Source organism: Phyllobates terribilis, unplaced genomic scaffold (assembly GCF_046119375.1).
Source record: "Phyllobates terribilis strain yellow unplaced genomic scaffold, ASM4611937v1 Scaffold_7__3_contigs__length_470593459, whole genome shotgun sequence".
Taxonomy (NCBI): domain Eukaryota; kingdom Metazoa; phylum Chordata; class Amphibia; order Anura; family Dendrobatidae; genus Phyllobates; species Phyllobates terribilis.
This window is the reverse complement of record NW_027362767.1, coordinates 254,302,038-254,321,633: the sequence shown is the minus strand read 5'-3', so window position 1 is coordinate 254,321,633 and position 19,596 is coordinate 254,302,038. Positions and strand designations below refer to the sequence as shown.

At 44.1% G+C, this 19,596-nt stretch overlaps 1 protein-coding gene across 14 annotated transcripts in view; it reads left to right on the top strand.

Annotated features, from left to right (window-relative positions):
• The window catches only part of EHMT1 (euchromatic histone lysine methyltransferase 1), a 102,126-nt gene that overhangs the window by 50,333 nt on the left and 32,197 nt on the right, over positions 1–19,596 (top strand). For 10 of the 14 annotated variants that reach the window (XM_073640302.1, XM_073640309.1, XM_073640301.1 and 7 more), the window contains 8 exons: positions 4,270–4,339; positions 5,976–6,502; positions 10,156–10,327; positions 10,412–10,548; positions 14,618–14,803; positions 15,663–15,755; positions 17,696–17,819; positions 18,406–18,507. In XM_073640302.1, coding sequence (XP_073496403.1) covers positions 4,270–4,339; positions 5,976–6,502; positions 10,156–10,327; positions 10,412–10,548; positions 14,618–14,803; positions 15,663–15,755; positions 17,696–17,819; positions 18,406–18,507 — 1,411 coding nt within the window. Of the gene's footprint in view, positions 1–1,618; positions 1,828–1,869; positions 2,351–4,269; positions 4,340–5,975; positions 6,503–10,155; positions 10,328–10,411; positions 10,549–14,617; positions 14,804–15,662; positions 15,756–17,695; positions 17,820–18,405; positions 18,508–19,596 lie in introns of those variants that run through there. The other 4 variants (XM_073640306.1, XM_073640310.1, XM_073640308.1 and 1 more) reach the window with 4 other exon arrangements.

Here is a 19,596-nt window from a genome sequence, read left to right as displayed (position 1 = left end):
TCTCACAGCCACTGGAAGGTGACGTTCATTAGACTAGAGCTGGTGAGGCGTAATATTAACACTGGGGTCTGCCTCAGATCGCTGGGAGTTTGGATACTTAAATTTGGCGTTCTCCCTTTCTGATGCACCCCCTGTGGCTTGTCCACCAGCGTCTATCCTTAGACTCTCTTGCTTTAATCCAGGACACGTCAGATCCCGGGTGTCCCATCTGATCACTGGTCTCCTTCCTACCTATTACCATCTTCCTTGTAGAGAAGACCATAGATTTACTCTGCCGATCCCACCAGTATAAGGGCTTGTTCACACAAGGGTAAAAACCGCTGCGCTTTACAGTTCCAGCAAAGTGAATGTGATTTCTGAAATCTTAGACTCGCGCTTCTTAATTTTTCCTTCCGGATTCGAACTATCAAAATGTTTTGTTTTGTTTTGTTTTTTAATCTGCAGCTAGTCGGTGTTTTCAGTGTCTTTCACCAATTGAAATTAATTAAAAAAATATATATTTACGCAGCGATTATTTTTCCTGCCAACATTGTGGATTTTGGTGTACAAAAATCTGCTGCAAATACGCAACTTATGCACACTCTAGTCGGCGATGAACCTTAACATTTGCTAACTTTTTTTTGTAGGTTCTCATTTGTAATTCTGGCCATGAAAAGAAAAAATCAAATTTGGCTTTTGGATTCTTCGGATTGGTTCCTACCTAAGAGCTATCTTATTTTATTTATTTTTTTGTTTTGTTTTGGGGGAACAGACGACAAAAATTGAGCCTTGATCTAAGGCAGGGATTCTCAAACATCAGTTCTCACGGCCCCAACACGTCCTGTTCTCAGGATTTCCTTAGTATTGCACAGGTGAGAGAACTTGTGGCCATTTGTGACGCCTTAATAATAATTCCATCACCTGTGCAATACTGATTTTGGAGCTATCTGTTGATCGTTTTACACTGCACATCTGTATATCGTTCATATCTCAACCATAATCATTTTTCTAGATTTTTCTGTCCTCTCGTCCCAGATAGTCACGAGCCGATCTTAGATCTAGGTTGGCCTTCGGGTATTCGCCCGTGAATGGCCTCCACAGGGTGTCTAATGATTGTATTGAGGGTGCTCGGGGCCTTGTGAATAAACTTTGGGTTGCAATGTTTCGTCTCTATGCACTGATGTTAATAGGGTATTTTCTGGGATTTAGAACTCCTATTTTTCCTAAGTCCATAAACCCCTTGCTGCAGCCAATGCCCCGTACTTTGCCAGGATGGAGGTTTCCCAACCTTCCATTCTGTCTCTGGCCATTGACCAGTCTTTCTAGCCGGCTTCACAATGAATAACGTTGACTTTCTCCACCTGATTTGGGGCAGACCTGCAAGTTCGCCGTAGGACTGACTGGGTTAAATTGTGCCATGATACATATTTGCAGTCTTATCGTCTTCTGGCTTTGACTTCCTCTACGTGAGCTGCTCTCCAGCACCAGGCAGCAATGAGGACAAGGCTCCATGTTTGCAATCTTTATGCTTTTTTTTATTACTTCTCCTTGGAAGATCCTAAGAAAAGCCCTGAGTCCTGTCTCCAGCCGTGGTGGATGTCTGGAGCTTTGAGCCAGCCCAGCCAGAAGGGCTTGGTAATCAGTGGTAGGAGAGCGAGAGGGGAAGGTAGCGAGGACTTTTATTGTGAAGGCAGACAGTGCCGTGCAGTTGGCTTTTGTTGGGTCTGATCTATCAGCCGACATTATCCCTGGGAGGGAGCGGGGCCTTCCCCCCACCTTCCTGCCAATCATGGGTGCTGGTTGGATTGAAAACAGAAGGGAACCTTTGCTCTTGGGGGGTGATTGAAGGTATTGCATGGAGGCACAAAGTTACAGACAGTTGTTTTGTTTTTTTTCATGATTTATATCATTTTTTTAAAGGGGAGGGGGCTCCAGCTTTTACCAAGATGGTGAACCAGCTTGGGGTTTACAAATCTGCGTAATTGCATTATATAGTGCATTTTGCATTTAATCAATTTACAGAAATAGGGGGGCTCTGTGGTTTGCATCCAGCAGTTTGGGGGAACACTGGCACCGTATAGAAAAATCCCCAAGGCTTGGGCTTTGAGTGAACTTCTGCTGGTTGACATTGGGTTCTTGCATTGTGTATGAGGAGGGTTGTAGACCGGTCTAGACACCACCATCTGCATTATTCACTGCAGGGACGAGCCTAATGCCCTTCATCATTTCAAGAGATCTTTGGACCTGAATACACCGCAGGGGCTACAGCTCATGTAAAGTGGCTACTATCAGGGCTGCTTTGTCTCTGTAAGGCCTATCTGTGCTGGCTCCTGTAGGCGACTGTTGGGCCTTTACACCCCTACTACGTCGGGTAAGATTCACTTTGTCATTGCAGTCATTTGTGATTGTATATATTTTTTTCTATTTTAACTTACATTTTTTTTCAATTTTGGAGACCTAGGAAAAATAACTCCATTTTGAGGCCTGATAACTAGACAACCAAAGAACAGCCGGCCTCCAGTAAGAAATTTGTGCACCGAGGCCAGCGTTCGAATGAAATATATATATATATACTGTGGCTCAGTGGTTAGCACTGTTGCTCTGCAGCACTGGGGTCCTGGGTTCTGGTTCACCAAGGACAACATCTGCAAGGAGTTTGTATGTTCTCCCCGTGTTTGCGTGGGTTTCCTCCGGGTTCTTCGGTTTCCTCCCACACTCCAAAGACATACTGATAGGGAATGTAGATTGTGAGCCCCAATGGGGACAGTGATGATAATGTCTGTAAAGCGCTGTGGAATATGATGGCGCTATATAAATTAAAAGATTATTATTAGATATTAGATTATTTTTAAAATTAATGTTAAATCCTTTGTTAATGTATGGGGGATGCAGGCCCTTCATCATTAAGATGTCTCAAATAATTTTTGAAGGGGTCCAATTTTTTTTTTTTCAAGTAAATGATAATTGGACTGAAAGAAATTATGTATTTATGTGAGTAATGAAAAACCAATAGATACTTATTAATTCTGACTTTTAATCAGTAGTCTGGACACCGTCAGATGGGAGCGTTTCGTCTTTGGCGGGTCTTGGTGTCCATGGCTGGCTTTTCTTTTAGGGTCTTGTGTTCCTCCTTCCATGTTACCGTGTATCCAGGCTCCACCATTCCTCTCCCATGTCCCCTATGTGACGGCTTTAGGTCCTTTTTCGATGTAACTTAAAAAATTCTTGCAATTTTTTTTTTCTTTTTTTAGGCATGAAATCAGGACAGGAAATATTTTCTATATTTTTTTCTGCTGGAGCGTCTTGTCTGGATATGATTTATGGTCTCCTTGCGGTGGCTGCAGACATGTTTTATTAAGCAGGATGTGCCGGCTGCACTGTTATCTCTTCATCTGCCTATGCCTTTCCTAGAGATCCCGAAATATCTCACTACCATTGTACCTTTCCCTTGCAGCAAAACCACACAGTAGACTGGCCTGGCCTTATTTTCTGTTTTATTATTTTTTTTTTTTATTATTATTATTATTATTCAGTATTTCATGACCTGATCTCATTTTATTACTATACATTTTTTTTCACTGCTTCTTTGACTTTAACCCTTGATTTGTCTCCTATATCAGTGTATGGTTAGGCTGGTATCTATGGGTGTAGACGGATTCCGGATCTTGACCTTGATAATTAGGTGATAACTTACAGATCTGGACGGTAAAAGCCGCACAGATAGTCAGAATGGAGGGCCTATGCCGACCGCCGCGCCATTCATTCTCTATGGGGCTGCTGTAGATGGCCGAGCGGTGTAAGGCCATGACTACCCTACCAAGCCTGGCACCAAACTGTTAGGGTTTATTCAGTGTTTTTTTTTGTTGGTTTTTTTTGCATCTTTTTTTCCGCATAAAATCCGATCGCCTGGCTTCTGATTGATGGCTACGACTGTTTCTATTATGGGACCAGTAAGCCAGAGATTGGCTCCTGTGGTGGTGAAATGTCCTACTAAAGCTCTCAGTATGAGAGTAAAAAGCACATCCTTACGGTGATCGCCGACGATGACGGCTATGGCGGCCTCCCGACTTAATGTACAGGGGGCCTCTTCTCATTAGCGGAACCAGAGCTGCATCTAGCAGAGCCTTTAGGATTGACGCCTTCTTAGATTCGGCGCTGGGCTGGACAATCCCTTTTACATTTTTTACTTGAATTATATGAAGAATCCTTATCTTAAACACAGTTCTGTCGTCATCTTTTGTAAAAATAAATAAATAATAATTATACATATATCCTTTTAATTTCTTGCAGCGGGTTGGCGCAAGCAAGGTAGAATCCAGAAAGGATCTGCTGAAAGACATCACAAACAGCAAGGAAGAAGGTAAGGAAATCCTGCGCCAGCCACGCTCTGTCCGCTTGTCCCGTTACTTACCAATTTGATCTCCCAAGAAACAATCATTCTCTCTGTAGACCTGGAGCCTAAGAACATTTAGGCTCTGTTCACACTGAGTTTTGAGGACAAGTTTCTGCTCCTTTTTAGGAGCAGACTTTTGAAGAAGTTTAAAAGTATTCGTTTTCTTTTTTCAGTCTTTTGATTGGACATTGCCTAGTTTGGAGCAGGATCCACTTCAAAGAAGTTGCTTGAACTCTTTAGGAAAATAAAAACACAAAGAGCTCCTTGTATGAACAGCAAAGTGGGTTTCCCATAGAAATGAATAGGAAGCATTTTGATGTGTTTTTGTTCTTGGAGGACTTTGGACTGGATGTGCTCCAAATAAATCTTACTCAATAGCAGATGATCAGGAATAAACTAGTGTTTTATAGTCCTTGTAAAGGGGCATTTACTGGCCCAATTTTGCCCCGCCAATACAAATAGCCATTAGATGGGCCCTTTCGGAGGTTCACTACTTTTTAGCCGATTGCATGTCAGATTCTCAAGTGGTCGTAGTTCAGAGAGGGGACCTAAAAGTCCAGGCATGTGGATGTGTGACACTTGCAGATTGCACCTCTAAAACCATTGTTTTTTGGCCACCCCTTTAAGAGCACTGCAGATATTCATGATCGATAAGGAGAACAATGAGGCTAAAGGCCCCATCACACTAAGCGATGCAGCAGCGATCCCGACAACGATATGACCTGTCAGGGATCGTTGCTGCGTCGCTATGTGGTCGCTGGTGAGCTGTCAAACAGGCAGGCTCACCAACGATCAGGGGAGCAGCGACATCGTGGAAAGAATCTTTCCACAATGTCCTGCTCCTGGTTACGAGCCTGCTGAAGCAGGAGCAGGCTGATAACCATGATAAACATCGGGTTACTAAGTGCGCGTGTGCCCCTAGTAACCCGCTGTTTACCATGGATACCACTCTGCTACGGTGCGCGGGAGGTTACCGTTCACCTTAGCAGAGTCGTATCCATGATAAACAGCGGGTTACTAGGGGCATACGCGTACTTAGTAACCCAATGTTTATCATGGATACAACTCTGCTAAGGTGAACGGTAACCTCCCGCGCACCGTAGCAGAGTGGTATCCATGGTAAACAGCGGGTTACTAAGTGCGCGTGTGCCCCTAGTAACCCGATGTTTACCATGGATACCAGCCTGATCGTTGGTCCCGCTGGTCACACACAACGATGTGTGCTGACCAGCGGGAGGCCAACGACCAAAAAATGGTCCAGGACACTTTGCAGCGACCTCACAGCAGGGGTCTGATCGCTGCAAAGTGTCACACATAGCGACAAAGCTGGTGAGGTCGCTGTTGCGTCACCAAAGCCGTGACTCAGCAGCGATCTCGCTAGCGATCTCGCTATGTGAGACGGGGACTTTACTTATTTGCTTTGTAAGAATTGGGTTCTGGTCAGTCCCCAAGTTTCTCAGATCCCGATCCCCCTTTACAAAAGGCATTGGATATACACAGTCGCAGGTCCTTATTTCTATGGATAGTCCCTTTTAAAGTTTATAAAACTTACTTATGCAATTATGGTTTTGTTTTACTAATGTGCTCACGATTTATCTTCCAGTGACCGATGCCATGGCCGGGGACGAGAATTTGCCCGAAAAGGTCGGTGACACTAATGGTTCTTGCGAGAGGACTGACTCAAAGGAGCACACAGTATCTCCACATGGTGGACAGGACGGCACAAAACTGCATAATCAGGACCCTAGTTACAAAACCTGTTGGGTGGCGGAAAATGGTGTCTGTGAAAGAGACTCGACAGACGTCCGACAGCACCCACTGAAAATAAACAGTCCCATGCAAACTTCTGTAGTGGGGAGCAATGGATATATATTAAACAAATCTGTTGTCCATCAGCAGCCTTTACGGACCTCAAGCTCCTCTCCGCTAAGCGGCCATGCTGCAAAGACTCTTCCTGGAGCTGCTCTCAAGACTAAAGCAGCCTCCAATGTATATGTACCCACAGCCCCTTCTCCCGCTCCCCCTCAGGCGGGAGATCAAGACGAGAGCCCAAAGATTACAGATTCTTCTGTATTGGACTCAAAAATGCACAGAGCTCGGAAAACCCTGCCAAGGTCTGCCTGCAGTTCGGTAAGAGGAAGAGCCATGAAGGTTTGGCTATATACATTTACTAATATGCGTGTGACTAGTAGAGATCTTGGGTTCCTGCCATCATTCCTGGAGGTTTAGGCAACTGCCGCTATTATACTCCAGAGCTGCTCTCACTATTCTGCTGATTCAGTCACTGTGTACATACATTATATTACTTATCCGGTACTGATCCTGAGTTACATCCTGTATTATACTCCAGAGCTGCACTCACTATTTTGCTGGTGCAGTCACTGTGTACATACATTACATTACTTATCCTGTACTGATCCTGAGTTACATCCTGTATTATACTCCAGAGCTGCACTCACTATTCTGCTGGTGCAGTCACTGTGTACATACATTACATTACTTATCCTGTACTGATCCTGAGTTACATCCTGTATTATACTCCAGAGCTGCACTCACTATTCTGGTGCAGTCACTGTGTACATACATTACTTATCCTGTACTGCTCCTGAGTTACATCCTGTATTATACTCCAGAGCTGCACTCACTATTCTGCTGGTGCAGTCACTGTGTACATACATTACATTAATGATCCTGTACTGATCCTGAGTTACATCCTGTATTATACTCCAGAGCTGCACTCACTATTCTGCTGGTGGAGTCACGGTGTACATACATTACATTACTGATCCTGAGTTACATCCTATATTATACTCCAGAGCTGCACTCACTATTCTGCTTGTGCAGTCACTGTGTACATACATTACTTATCGGGTACTGATCCTGAGTTACATCCTGTATTATACTCCAGAGCTGCACTCACTATTCTGCTGGTGGAGTCACTGTGTACATACATTACATTACTGATCCTGTACTGATCCTGAGTTACATCCTGTATTATACTCCAGAGCTGCACTCACTATTCTGCTGGTGCAGTCACTGTGTACATACATTACATTTCTGATCCTGTACTGATCCTGAGTTACATCCTGTATTATACTCCACAGCTGCACTCACTATTCTGCTGGTGCAGTCACTGTGTACATACATTACATTTCTGATCCTGTACTGATCCTGAGTTACATCCTGTATTATACTCCAGAGCTGCACTCACTATTCTGCTGGTGCAGTCACTGTGTACATACATTACATTTCTGATCCTGTACTGATCCTGAGTTACATCCTGTATTATACTCTAGAGCTGCACTCACTATTCTGCTGGTGCAGTCACTGTGTGCATACATTACATTACTTATCCTGTACTGATCCTGAGTTACATCCTGTATTATACTCCAGAGCTGCACTCACTATTCTGCTGGTGCAGTCACTGTGTACATACATTACATTAATGATCCTGTACTGATCCTGAGTTACATCCTGTATTATACTCCAGAGCTGCACTCACTATTTTGCTGGTGGAGTCACTGTGTACATACATTATATTACTTATCCTGTACTGATCCTGAGTTACATCCTGTATTATACTCCAGAGCTGCACTCACTATTCTGCTGGTGTAGTCACTGTGTACATACATTACATTTCTGATCCTGTACTGATCCTGAGTTACATCCTGTATTATACTCCAGAGCTGCACTCACTATTCTGCTGGTGCAGTCACTGTGTACATACATTACATTACTGATCCTGTACTGATCCTGAGTTACATCCTGTATTATACTCCAGAGCTGCACTCACTATTCTGCTGGTGCAGTCACTGTGTACATACATTACATTTCTGATCCTGTACTGATCCTGAGTTACATCCTGTATTATACTCCAGAGCTGCACTCACTATTCTGCTGGTGCAGTCACTGTGTGCATACATTACATTACTTATCCTGTACTGATCCTAAGTTACATCCAGTATTATACTCCAGAGCTGCCCTCACTATTCTGCTGGTGCAGTCACTGTGTACATACATTACATTACTTATCCTGTACTGATCCTGAGTTACATCCTGTATTATACCCCTGAGCTGCACTCACTATTCTGCTGGTGCAGTCACTGTGTGCATACATTGCATTACTTATCCTGTACTGATCCTGGGCTACATCCTGTATTATACTCCAGAGCTGCACTCACTATTCTGCTGGTGCAGTCACTGTGTACATACATTACTTATCCTGTACTGATCCTGGGCTACATCCTGTATTATACTCCAGAGCTGCACTCACTATTCTGCTGGTGCAGTCACTGTGTACATACATTACATTACTGATCCTGAGTTACCCCCTGTATTATACTCCAGAGCTGCGCTCACTATTCTGCTGGTGCAGTCACTGTGTACATACATGACATTACTGATCCTGAGTAACATCCTGTATTTTACTCCAGAGCTGCACTCAGTGTTCTGCTGTCATTGGAAACAGTAAAACCGATTAGCATCGCCCCCATCGGCTAAGCTTCTATATTTCTGGGTGTTGATTATTTTTACTTTACGTCAGATGGTATTTCCAATATTGGAAATCACTAGATGCTTCTCTGAGTTCTCTGAGATGTCTGCTCTGAAGCCCGAAGACATAATGTGCAGCTTCTCTTGTGCTCTTAGTATTGTGCTGTAGTGTGGGTAAGTGGCTTTGGAGTGGTTCGGAGCCATTCCCTGGTGCAATCGTACCCATGCATTATTATATGGGTCTGTACGGTGACACCTTCCCTTTAAGCCCGTCTTCCCTGATAACACTGCACCCAAGCACAAGGAAAACTGGCAGAAGAGGGCAGCAGGGATGACGTGTGCAGCCCCATGTTTCTCCTCAGTGCAGATTTCGGTGAGAGACCCTGAGGGACTCTGCGGGTCACCTGAGGGGCACTGCGGGTCACCTGAGGAACACTGCTGATTGGCTCCTAGTTTCTGGAGTTTTTTTGCTGTCTTTACATGTTGTATTCTGGTTTAGGGAACGACACACTCCCAATACCGATGGGATCTCGGCACTTCTCGGCTTCTGTACCGGCTTGCGGCCCCAGGCGGTGGTGGCGAGGCTGTGCTAGGAGTCCCCTCCACATTCATGGGGACAGAGCTACAACCACAAAGCTTAAAGTGATTGTCCAACAAATGCTGAGTTGTTTTTTGTTTTTTTTTTTTTTTTTTTTTTTACGCCCCTGTAAAGTATACAGCACTCTCCTTACTGATACCTGACTCTTCTTTCCCGTTACTGCCCGAGTTACCTTTTCTGACCGCTGCAACAAAACAGTAGCCAGATTGGCCAGTGATTGGCTGCAGCAATTCCATGTCCATACGATCACAACAGGATGTTACATATACCGACTGTTACAGAGCTATGCGGCCACTAATTGGCTGCTGCAGTCACATGCTCATCTTGCTGGAAGGGACTGGAGCAGGTCCTCAGTAGTGCAGCCTCAGGCTTTGGGCCTATACTATCTAGTGATCATATATCTCCGCATAGAAGTGACATATCACAACATAACTGTCCCCGTATACAGGACCTTTCCCGGACCTTCCTCACCTCCTGCTTTATTACATGTGATCACATATACTTGTGCAGAGTGGCTGATTGCTTCATACTAGGACGTCCGTCTTTACAGAAGTGTCCACTTGAATGCTGCCCCTTATTTGTGAGATAATGGAGCCCCCGTCCTGTTACCTCGCTGTCACCTTGGCAGCTTTGGTGACTCCCTATTCCTCCTCTTCCCCTGCTCTGTGATGATGGCGCCCATCTTCTCTTATAGCCTGCACATAAGGATTCCAGCGAGTCGTCGGAGCAAATGGAAAGCGTGGAAGGTTCAGCTGCCAAAAACGGTTTGGAGAGTGGGAGACAGCCGCCCGTCCTTCAGCCCAGCACAACACAAGAGCTTCCCCCTCAGGGTCAGAGCGGGGCCTCGTCAGCAAAGCCTCAGTCAGGTACGGGGTCCGCACCAAGGACCGGTCACTCCATATCTCGTGAGCCACCCGCCTAATATAACGCTGTGTCTTGTTGCCTTTTAGCAGCTGTGGCCTCTCGGAAAAAGAAGCGACGGATGGGAACATACAGTCTGGTGCCGAGAAAGAAGACCAAAGTATTGAAGCAGAGAACTGTCTTGGAGATGTTCAAGAGCATGGCCCATTCCTCCTCCAGTCCCAAGGTGAGGTCCCGGGATCTGCTGCGAGAAGCAGCCGCCCTTACCCACTGATCTCCCTGCTTCTTGGAGCATTTACAGTGGTGGCCAAAAGTATTGGCACCCCTGCAATTCTGTCAGATAATACTCAGTTTCTTCCTGAAAATGATTGCAATCACAAATTCTTTGGTATTATTCTCTTCATTTAATTTGTCTTCAATGAAAAAACACAAAAAGAATTGTCCTAAAGCCAAGTTGGATATAATTCCACACCAAACCTAAAAAAGGGGGTGGACAAAAGTATTGGCACTGTTTGAAAAATCATGTGATGCTTCTCTAATTCGTGTAATTAACAGCACCTGTAACTTACCTGTGGCACCTAACAGGTGTTGGCAATAACTAAATCACACTTGCAGCCAGTTAACATGGATTAAAGTTGACTCAACCTCTGTCCTGTGTCCTTGTGTGTACCACATTGAGCATGGAGAAAAGAAAGAAGACCAAAGAACTGTCTGAGGACTTGAGAAACCAAATTGTGAGGAAGCATGAGCAATCTCAAGGCTACAAGTCCATCTCCAAAGACCTGAATGTTCCTGTGTCTTCCGTGCGCAGTGTCATCAAGAAGTGTAAAGCCCATGGCACTGTGGCTAACCTCCCTAGATGTGGACGGAAAAGAAAAATTGACGAGAGATTTCAACGCAAGATTGTGCGGATGGTGGATAAAGAACCTCGACTAACATCCAAACAAGTTCAAGCTGCCCTGCAGTCCGAGGGTACAACAGTGTCAACCCGTACTATCCGTCGGCGTCTGAATGAAAAGGGACTGTATGGTAGGATACCCAGGAAGACCCCACTTCTTACCCCGAGACATAAAAAAGCCAGGCTGGAGTTTGCCAAAACTTACCTGAGAAAGCCTAAAACGTTTTGGAAGAATGTTCTCTGGTCAGATGAGACAAAAGTAGAGCTTTTTGGGAAAAAACATCAACATAGAGTGTACAGGAAAAAAAAGAGGCATTCAAAGAAAAGAACATGGTCCCTACAGTCAAACATGGCGGAGGTTCCCTGATGTTTTGGGGTTGCTTTGCTGCCTCTGGCACTGGACTGCTTGACCGTGTGCATGGCATTATGAAGTCTGAAGACTACCAACAAATTTTGCAGCATAATGTAGGGCCCAGTGTGAGTAAGCTGGGTCTCCCTCAGAGGTCATGGGTCTTCCAGCAGGACAATGACCCAAAACACACTTCCAAAAGCACTATAAAATGGTTTGAGAGAAAGCACTGGAGACTTCTAAGGTGGCCAGCAATAAGTCCAGACCTAAAATCCCATAGAACACCTGTGGAGAGATCTCAAAATGGCAGTTTGGAGAAGGCACCCTTCAAATATCAGGGACCTGGAGCAGTTTGCCAAAGAAGAATGGTCTACAATTCCAGCAGAGCATTGTAAGAAACTCATTGATGGTTACTGGAAGCGGTTGTTCGCAGTTATTTTGGCTAAAGGTTGTGCAACCAAGTATTAGGCTGAGGGTGCCAATACTTTTGTCTGGCCCATTTTTGGAGTTTTGTGTGAAATGATCAATGATTTGATTTTTGCTTCATTCTCTTTTGTGTTTTTTCCTTGCAAGCAAATTAAATGAAGATAATAAGACCAAAGAATTTGTGATTGCAATCATTTTCAGGAAGAAACTGAGTATTATCTGACAGAATTGCAGGGGTGCCAATACTTTTGGCCACCACTGTAGTGCACAGTTCTGCCCATTATCTTATGGCAAAATGGTAAAAAAAACCAATTCTGCAATTGTTTTAATTTTGCAATAAAAATGATCTAACATGGTTCTCCAGGTCAGTAGGATTAAGGCGATACCAAACTTGTGTAGTGGTTTGTTTTGTTTTTGTTTTTTTTAAGTGACTATTTAATGGCTTTAAAACTTTTTTATAAAAATTGCTTTGCAACACCAATATTCTGAGACCCATAACTTTTTGTATATTACCATCAATGTAGCTGTGTTGGGGCTTGTTCTTTTTTGCGTGGCAAGCTGTTGTTTTCATTGATATAATTTTTGGGGTACATATTATATGTTGTGATCGCTTCTTATTGCATTTCTTTTTCATTTTGGGCGGTGTTGAGGCAGCCAAAAACACATTTTTTTTACAGCACTTACCAATCATGTAAATTCATTTTCTATTTTGATAGGTCTGACCTTTTCGGTCACTGTGATTTAAGTTTTTACATTTCTTGGAGAAAAAGGAGGGAGATTCTACTTTTTTAATGGTTTTTAGTTATTATATATATATATACAGTGCCTACAAGTAGTATTCAACCCCCTGCAGATTTAGCTGGTTTGATAAGATGCAAATAAGTTAGAGCCTTCAAACTGCAAACGAGAGTAGGTTTTATGAACAGAAGCATAAATCTTACAAACCAAAAAGTTATGTTGCTCAGTTGAATTTTATTAAATTTTAAACATAAAAGTGTGGGTCAATTATTATACAACCCCTATGTTTAATATTTTGTGGAATAACCCTTGTTTGCAATTACAGCTAATAATCATCTTTTATAAGACCTGATCAGGCCGGCACAGGTCTGTGGAGTTATCTTGGCCCACTCCTCCATGCAGATCTTCTCCAAGTTATCTAGGTTCTTTGGGTGTCTCATGTGGACTTTATTCTTGAGCTCCTTCCACAAGTTTTCAATTGGGTTAAGGTCAGGAGACTGACTAGGCCACTCCAACACCTTGACTTTTTCCCTCTTGAACCAGGCCTTGGTTTTCTTGGCTGTGTGCTTTGGGTCGTTGTCTTGTTGGAAGATGAAATTACGACCCATCTTAAGATCCTTGATGGAGGAGCGGAGGTTCTTGGCCAAAATCTCCAGGTAGGCCGTGCTATCCATCTTCCCATGGATGCGGACCAGATGGCCAGGCCCCTTGGCTGAGAAACAGCCCCACAGCATGATGCTGCCACCACCATGCTTGACTGTAGGGATGGTATTCTTGGGGTCGTATGCAGTGCCATCCAGTCTCCAAACGTCACGTGTGTGGTTGGCACCAAAGATCTCGATCTTGGTCTCATCAGACCATAGAACCTTGAACCAGTCTGTCTCAGAGTCCTCCAAGTGATCATGAGCAAACTGTAGACGAGCCTTGACATGACGCTTTGAAAGTAAAGGTACCATACAGGCTCGTCTGGAACGGAGACCATTGCGGTGGAGTACGTTACTTATGGTATTGACTGAAACCAATGTCCCCACTGCCATGAGATCTTCCCGGAGCTCCTTACTTGTTGTCCTTGGGTTAGCCTTGACTCTTCGGACAAGCCTGGCCTCGGCACGGGACGACACTTTCAAAGGCTGTCCTGGCCGTGGAAGGCTAACAGTAGTTCCATAAGCCTTCCACTTACGGATGATGCTCCCAACAGTGGAGACAGGTAGGCCCAACTCCTTGGAAAGGGTTTTGTACCCCTTGCCAGCCTTGTGACCCTCCACGATCTTGTCTCTGATGGCCTTGGAATGCTCCTTTGTCTTTCCCATGTTGACCATGTCTGAGTGCTGTTCACAAGTTTGGGGAGGGTCTTAAATAGTCAGAAAAGGCTGGCAAAAGAGATCTTTAATCCACACATGTGAAGCTCATTATTCTTGGTGCCTGAACTACTTCTTAATACTTTAGGGGGACCAAACAGAATTCTTGTGGTTTGAGGGGTTGAATAATAAATGACACTCTGAATTAACTTTTTACGTTTTAAAAAACAAAACAAAAAAAAACAAAAACAAAATTTGCTGCAGTGCATTTCCCACTTCCAGGCTGATCTACAGTACAAATGTCACAATGCCAAGTTAACCCGAGCGAACGCCAGGGTCAGATCACAAAATGTGGCTGTCAATCACGGATCGCGGCTGTTAAAGGCATTTTTCGGATCCGTGTACAGATGATGATTTCAGTATTGGCCTCTTTTCCCCAGAACCAGACTCGCCCATCTACTGCAGGCGGTCCGTACACGCACATGTGGATACGGCCTTAGTATTAGCCCCTGTATTACCATCCCAGGCTCTGAGGTTCTTTGTGGTCATCGCTGTCACTACATTGTTTGTTTGCTTCCCACTGTAGAGTGATAAGGACTCCGAGGCTCCTCACATGAACGGAGAAAACATAGACATGGATTCCGAAGAAGAAGAATACTCTGAGGACCCGGAGGAAGACGATTATCAGAGCGGAGAACCAAGTGTCTCTGAAAACCAGGAGGAGGACAGTGCTTCCAAAGATGTCACCGCAGAGACCGACAGCCTGCAGAAGGTATTCAGCTGGATCTTGGGAGATCCCTCTGATTTAGCGTACACTGCCAAGAAAATCGACGCTGTTAGACTACGATGTTGCCCCCTTTTGACACTGTCCTTTGTTGTGTTCAGGAGGGTGAGCACGTGTGACTTGTTAGTGAAAGATCTGTTTATTGTTTTTCATTGACCACAATTACAACAGTGACACCTGCAGGCCAGATTAGGGACTGCAGATCATATATAATTGTGGTTAAATGTTATATATAATTTTCTTTGTATATGAATGCATTGGTATTTTTATGAGGTTTTTTTTTTTTTTCGGTAATCATACAGCACAATTCTTTCATATACTTGTACAGGATCACACTGCAGGATGGATTGATGCTGTTTTGTGAGCCGCACATCATGAGGCTTTGGATCATCAGGGTCTCGTGCACAGATCCTCTATGGCGGCATGCTGGTTCTGTAGTGCTGGACAGCAGGCATGCCATATGGTGCCACCCTACGACGCCATATTTTTTTTTGCCATTATACAGCATAATACGAGATTTGGATGTTTGAGCGACGGGCCTATTGAGCCAGACTGTTGAGTGTATGAAGTGATCTGGTCACATGTAGGATAAACACACGCTAGAATTTCTTTCCGTATTTTCTGGATATTACAGTGGATAAGGCTTCACGAAATCTTCAGAAAAAATCTGGAGAGTAAATTGAAGTTTAATTTCTGCAGCGTTTCAATAGAAGCTGTGGATTTCTGAAATCTGCAGCATCCCCCCCCAAAAAATGCTAAAATTTCACATCGTATAAGTCCTTGTTGGGAACCCATTAATGTTGATGGTTCTCGCCTTTTATGTAATGAATTATTATCTGTCATTCAGGTGGACGACATGGAATCTGAAGCCGAGGAGGAGTCTATGGAGTCACAAGAGGAGGAGGAGGAGGATGATGATGATGATGATGACTCTGATTTAGTGAGTACTGTCCTGGGGGGAAAGGATGAATAATATGTGTTAAGATCATTTCTATATATTTTTCTTTCCATGCTAATTTACCTTTTTTATGTAGAACGTTAAGAAGGAATGGTCAGATCTAGTTTCCCCGGTATTGTGAATTACATGCACTCAATGTATTGCATTATATGGACATTAATAAGCTGAACGCGCTTAAGTTGATTTACTGGTGAAGGAGAAGTAATGAACGAGGAAAGGAAGTGGGCCGGAAATTATTGTATTATGTGCCCCAATGTATGTAATAGAGAGACTTCATTAGGAAGAAAAGCCCTTGTAGATGTTGTCTTGTATCTTCTAAAACAAGATGCAGCGTGAATGTGGATCGGCCGGAAGGAAACATTAAAGGGGACACTAATATCAACACATATCATGTGTAACTGTGCCTAGGTGCTACCCCAGGAGTCTTCTAAGAGTGTATATATACAGCAAAATATATGTAAATATCACACATAATTTCTTTCACTGTATATATAATGAGAAATGACACAGGGAAAAAGTATTGAACACATGAAGAAAGAGAGGTGCAAAAAGCCCTGGAAAGTCATGACACCAGCTGAAATCTATCAGTACTTAGAAAGCAATCCTGCCACTTAGTGAAAAATAATAGCAGCTGGTTCACCTGATGGCCTATAAAAAGGTGTCTCATTACCAAGGTGCCACACAAGAGACATCTCATGATGGGTAAAATCAGTGAGTTGTTTTAAGACCTTCGCAACCTTATTGTTGCTAAACATACTGATGGCATTGGTTGCAGAAGAATTGCTAAACTACTGAATGTTCCAGGGAGCACTGTTAGAGACAAAATTTGGAAGCAGAAAGAACATTTCACCATAAATCTGCCCTGACCAGATGCTCCCCGCAAGATTTCAGACAGAGGAGTGAAAATAGTTATCAGAAGAGTTGTCCAAGAGCAAAGGACCTGGAATCATCAGGTATAATTTTAGTAAAGAAAACCATAAGCAATGCAATCAACGTCCATGGCCTGTATGTACGCACACCATGTAAGACTCAATTGCTAAACAAAAAACATTGAAAGTTTGCTCAACAACATTTAGACAAGCCTGTGAAATTCTGGGAGAATATAGTCTGGTCAGATGAGACCAAAATGTAACTTTTTGGATGCCATAATACACATCATGTTTAGAAGCCAAAAGCCACTGCATCTCACCCCAAATACACCATACCAACAGTGACGTTTGACGGTGGGAACATCATGGTGTGGGGCTGTTTTTCAGCACACGGCACTGGCAAACTTCATATAATTGAAGGAAGGATTAATGGACAAATGTACTGAGACATTCTTAATAAAAATCTGCTGCCATGTACCAGGATGATGAAGATGAAAGGAGGCTGGACATCTCTGCAAGACCATGATCCTGAACACACAGACAAAGAAACTCTCAATTGGTTTCAGAGAAAGGAAAATAAAGCTGCTAGAATGGCCAAGACAATCACCTGACTTGAATCCAACAGAAAATGTATGGAAGGAACTAAGGCTCAGAGTTCATAGAAAGAGCCCACAGGACCTTCAGGATGTGAAGTTTGTGTGGAAGAATGGGCCAAAATCACACCTGAGCAATACCTGCGACTAGTTTCTCCATACAGGAGGTGTCTTGAAGCTTCATCACCAACAAAGGATTTTATACAAAGTATTAATTATATTTCAGTAAGTTTGTGCAACACTTTTTCTCTGTGTCATTTCTCATTATTACACATAATTTATTGACATCTATGGTGATTTCTTTGCCTGTGTGGATTGGATGGGTTGTTACCGACATCTGGTGAGAATTTCATGTCAATAGCTCCTTTAGAAATATATTTGCGTAGAAAATTGGTGACGTGTTCAATACTTATTTCACCCGCTGTATATGTCATGATATTTAATGCTTCTGTCCTCGTAGAGCTCGGAGTCCAGTTTACAGAGGAAGAATCAGAAAAAGCAAAAAGGCCACGCTGACAGCCCATGGATGAAAAAAAATACCAAGAGGAAAGGGCAGAGTGAAGAAAAGCCAAACCCGCTTCTAGGTAACGAGCATTTCACAAATAGGCCCGGCATACAGAGAGCAATCCACTAGTCACCACTGATGTGGTTTTTGACACCCCCATCAAAAAGATTGGGGACAAGCATCTTGTCAGTCATGTCTCTGGGTCGCTGTGCTGACAGCAGAGGAGGCACAGAGTCCCCTCCACGGTAGACCTGGGCTACTTTTTGTAGTGTATCTGTAGGGGCGGACACGGACAGAAGATGGCGCATGTGCAAGAACAGTCCTATAGTTCTGTCTATGACAGAGGTGATGGCCCCCTTACCTTCTACCAATCGTATGTCCGCCCCTGGGCTGTTGTACCTACAGATTCCATGTTTGAGTCTTTTGTGGTCTGTCTTTCCATTAATCGTACCTTCTTTATCCAAGTCTGAAAATAATAGAGGTATTTGGGCACCTGATGCCACAGCTGCAGACAGATCACCGGATTTGGGCACCAGATGAGTCCTCCGTGGTGGCACCACACATGAAGAGTGGCCTTACACCGAGTGTATTTTTCCTCTTGGGTCTGAGACTGTGAGATGGACCATGACTCGCTGTAATCGCGCTGTATCCTCCTCTGTTTGTAGTGGGTGAAGGCGACGTCCAGGACACCAGCACAGAGTATACAGAAGTGTCACTCGACTCTCTGGACCTGCGAGTGAAAGAGATCTTGTCCCCCCAGTCTAAAGGTGAGCACTCAGGGCATCTAATGGACGATCTGTTGTAGGGTGACGCCATTGTTGTCCATTTCTGTATGACCCTTAACCAGTGAGCATCTTGAAGTACAGATTTTAAAGGGTTTTCCTACCTGGGCAAGTTAGTACATATTCAGGGGAGAGGTGATAACTTGTTTATGGATGGGGTCCTACTAGTGATGAGCGCAAGTGCTCGTTACTGAAGTTTGCCGAGGTGCTTGGGTATGCACCGAGTATTGCGGGTGCTCGAGTGACATGCTCGAGTCCCTGATGCCACATGTTTTGTGGCTGTAAAACAGCGACAAAACATGCAGGGATTGCCTTACAAACATGGGCAATCCCCGCATGCTTTTTGACTAACAACCCCGAAACATGCAGCCGCAGGGACTTGAACATGTTACTCGAGTATAGCGGGTGCTCGAGTAACAAGCGCTTGTGCTAATCACTAGGTCCTATACCCAGAATGGGGCTCTGAAATGCCTCGTTAGATGCATGCATGCCCCTGCTCCTCCTATGGGATTGCCAGCGATAGCCGAGCACTGTATACGAGAATGACGAGTGTGGTGGCATGCAGTGAACCATTCTAAGGGGGCATTTCAGAGCCTCACTCTCAGCACTCGGACACCCAACAATCAGCAATTTATCCTCTGTCCGACGGATATATGATACCTTGCACAATTGGGAATAACCCCTTAACAGATTAGGACCCCTCCTCCTTGGGATAGTGTGAGTTTTCAGTGGTTGATTTACTCACGAACACTGATTGCATATCCAGAGTCTGCGATTTGGGAGTAACTTATTGGCGACCGTCTCCAACACTAATGCACATGTAAGATAAACTTTACTGCCTCCGCTTTCTTAATATGCTGCTATCGACTAAATTTGTTCTGAGGGGGAAAGAATTTCAGCTGCCTGCACCCCAGCAGGGGCTCCCATATTTTCTGGCATACGCTCATCATTATGCCATTTTGTTCCTGTCCCTTGTGCTCTTCTTGGCAATCTCCCGTGACGCCCCCTGGTGGCCGGCTGTAACGTTGAGAATAAATTAGCATAATTGGCTGAATGATTTCTTTCTGCCTCGAT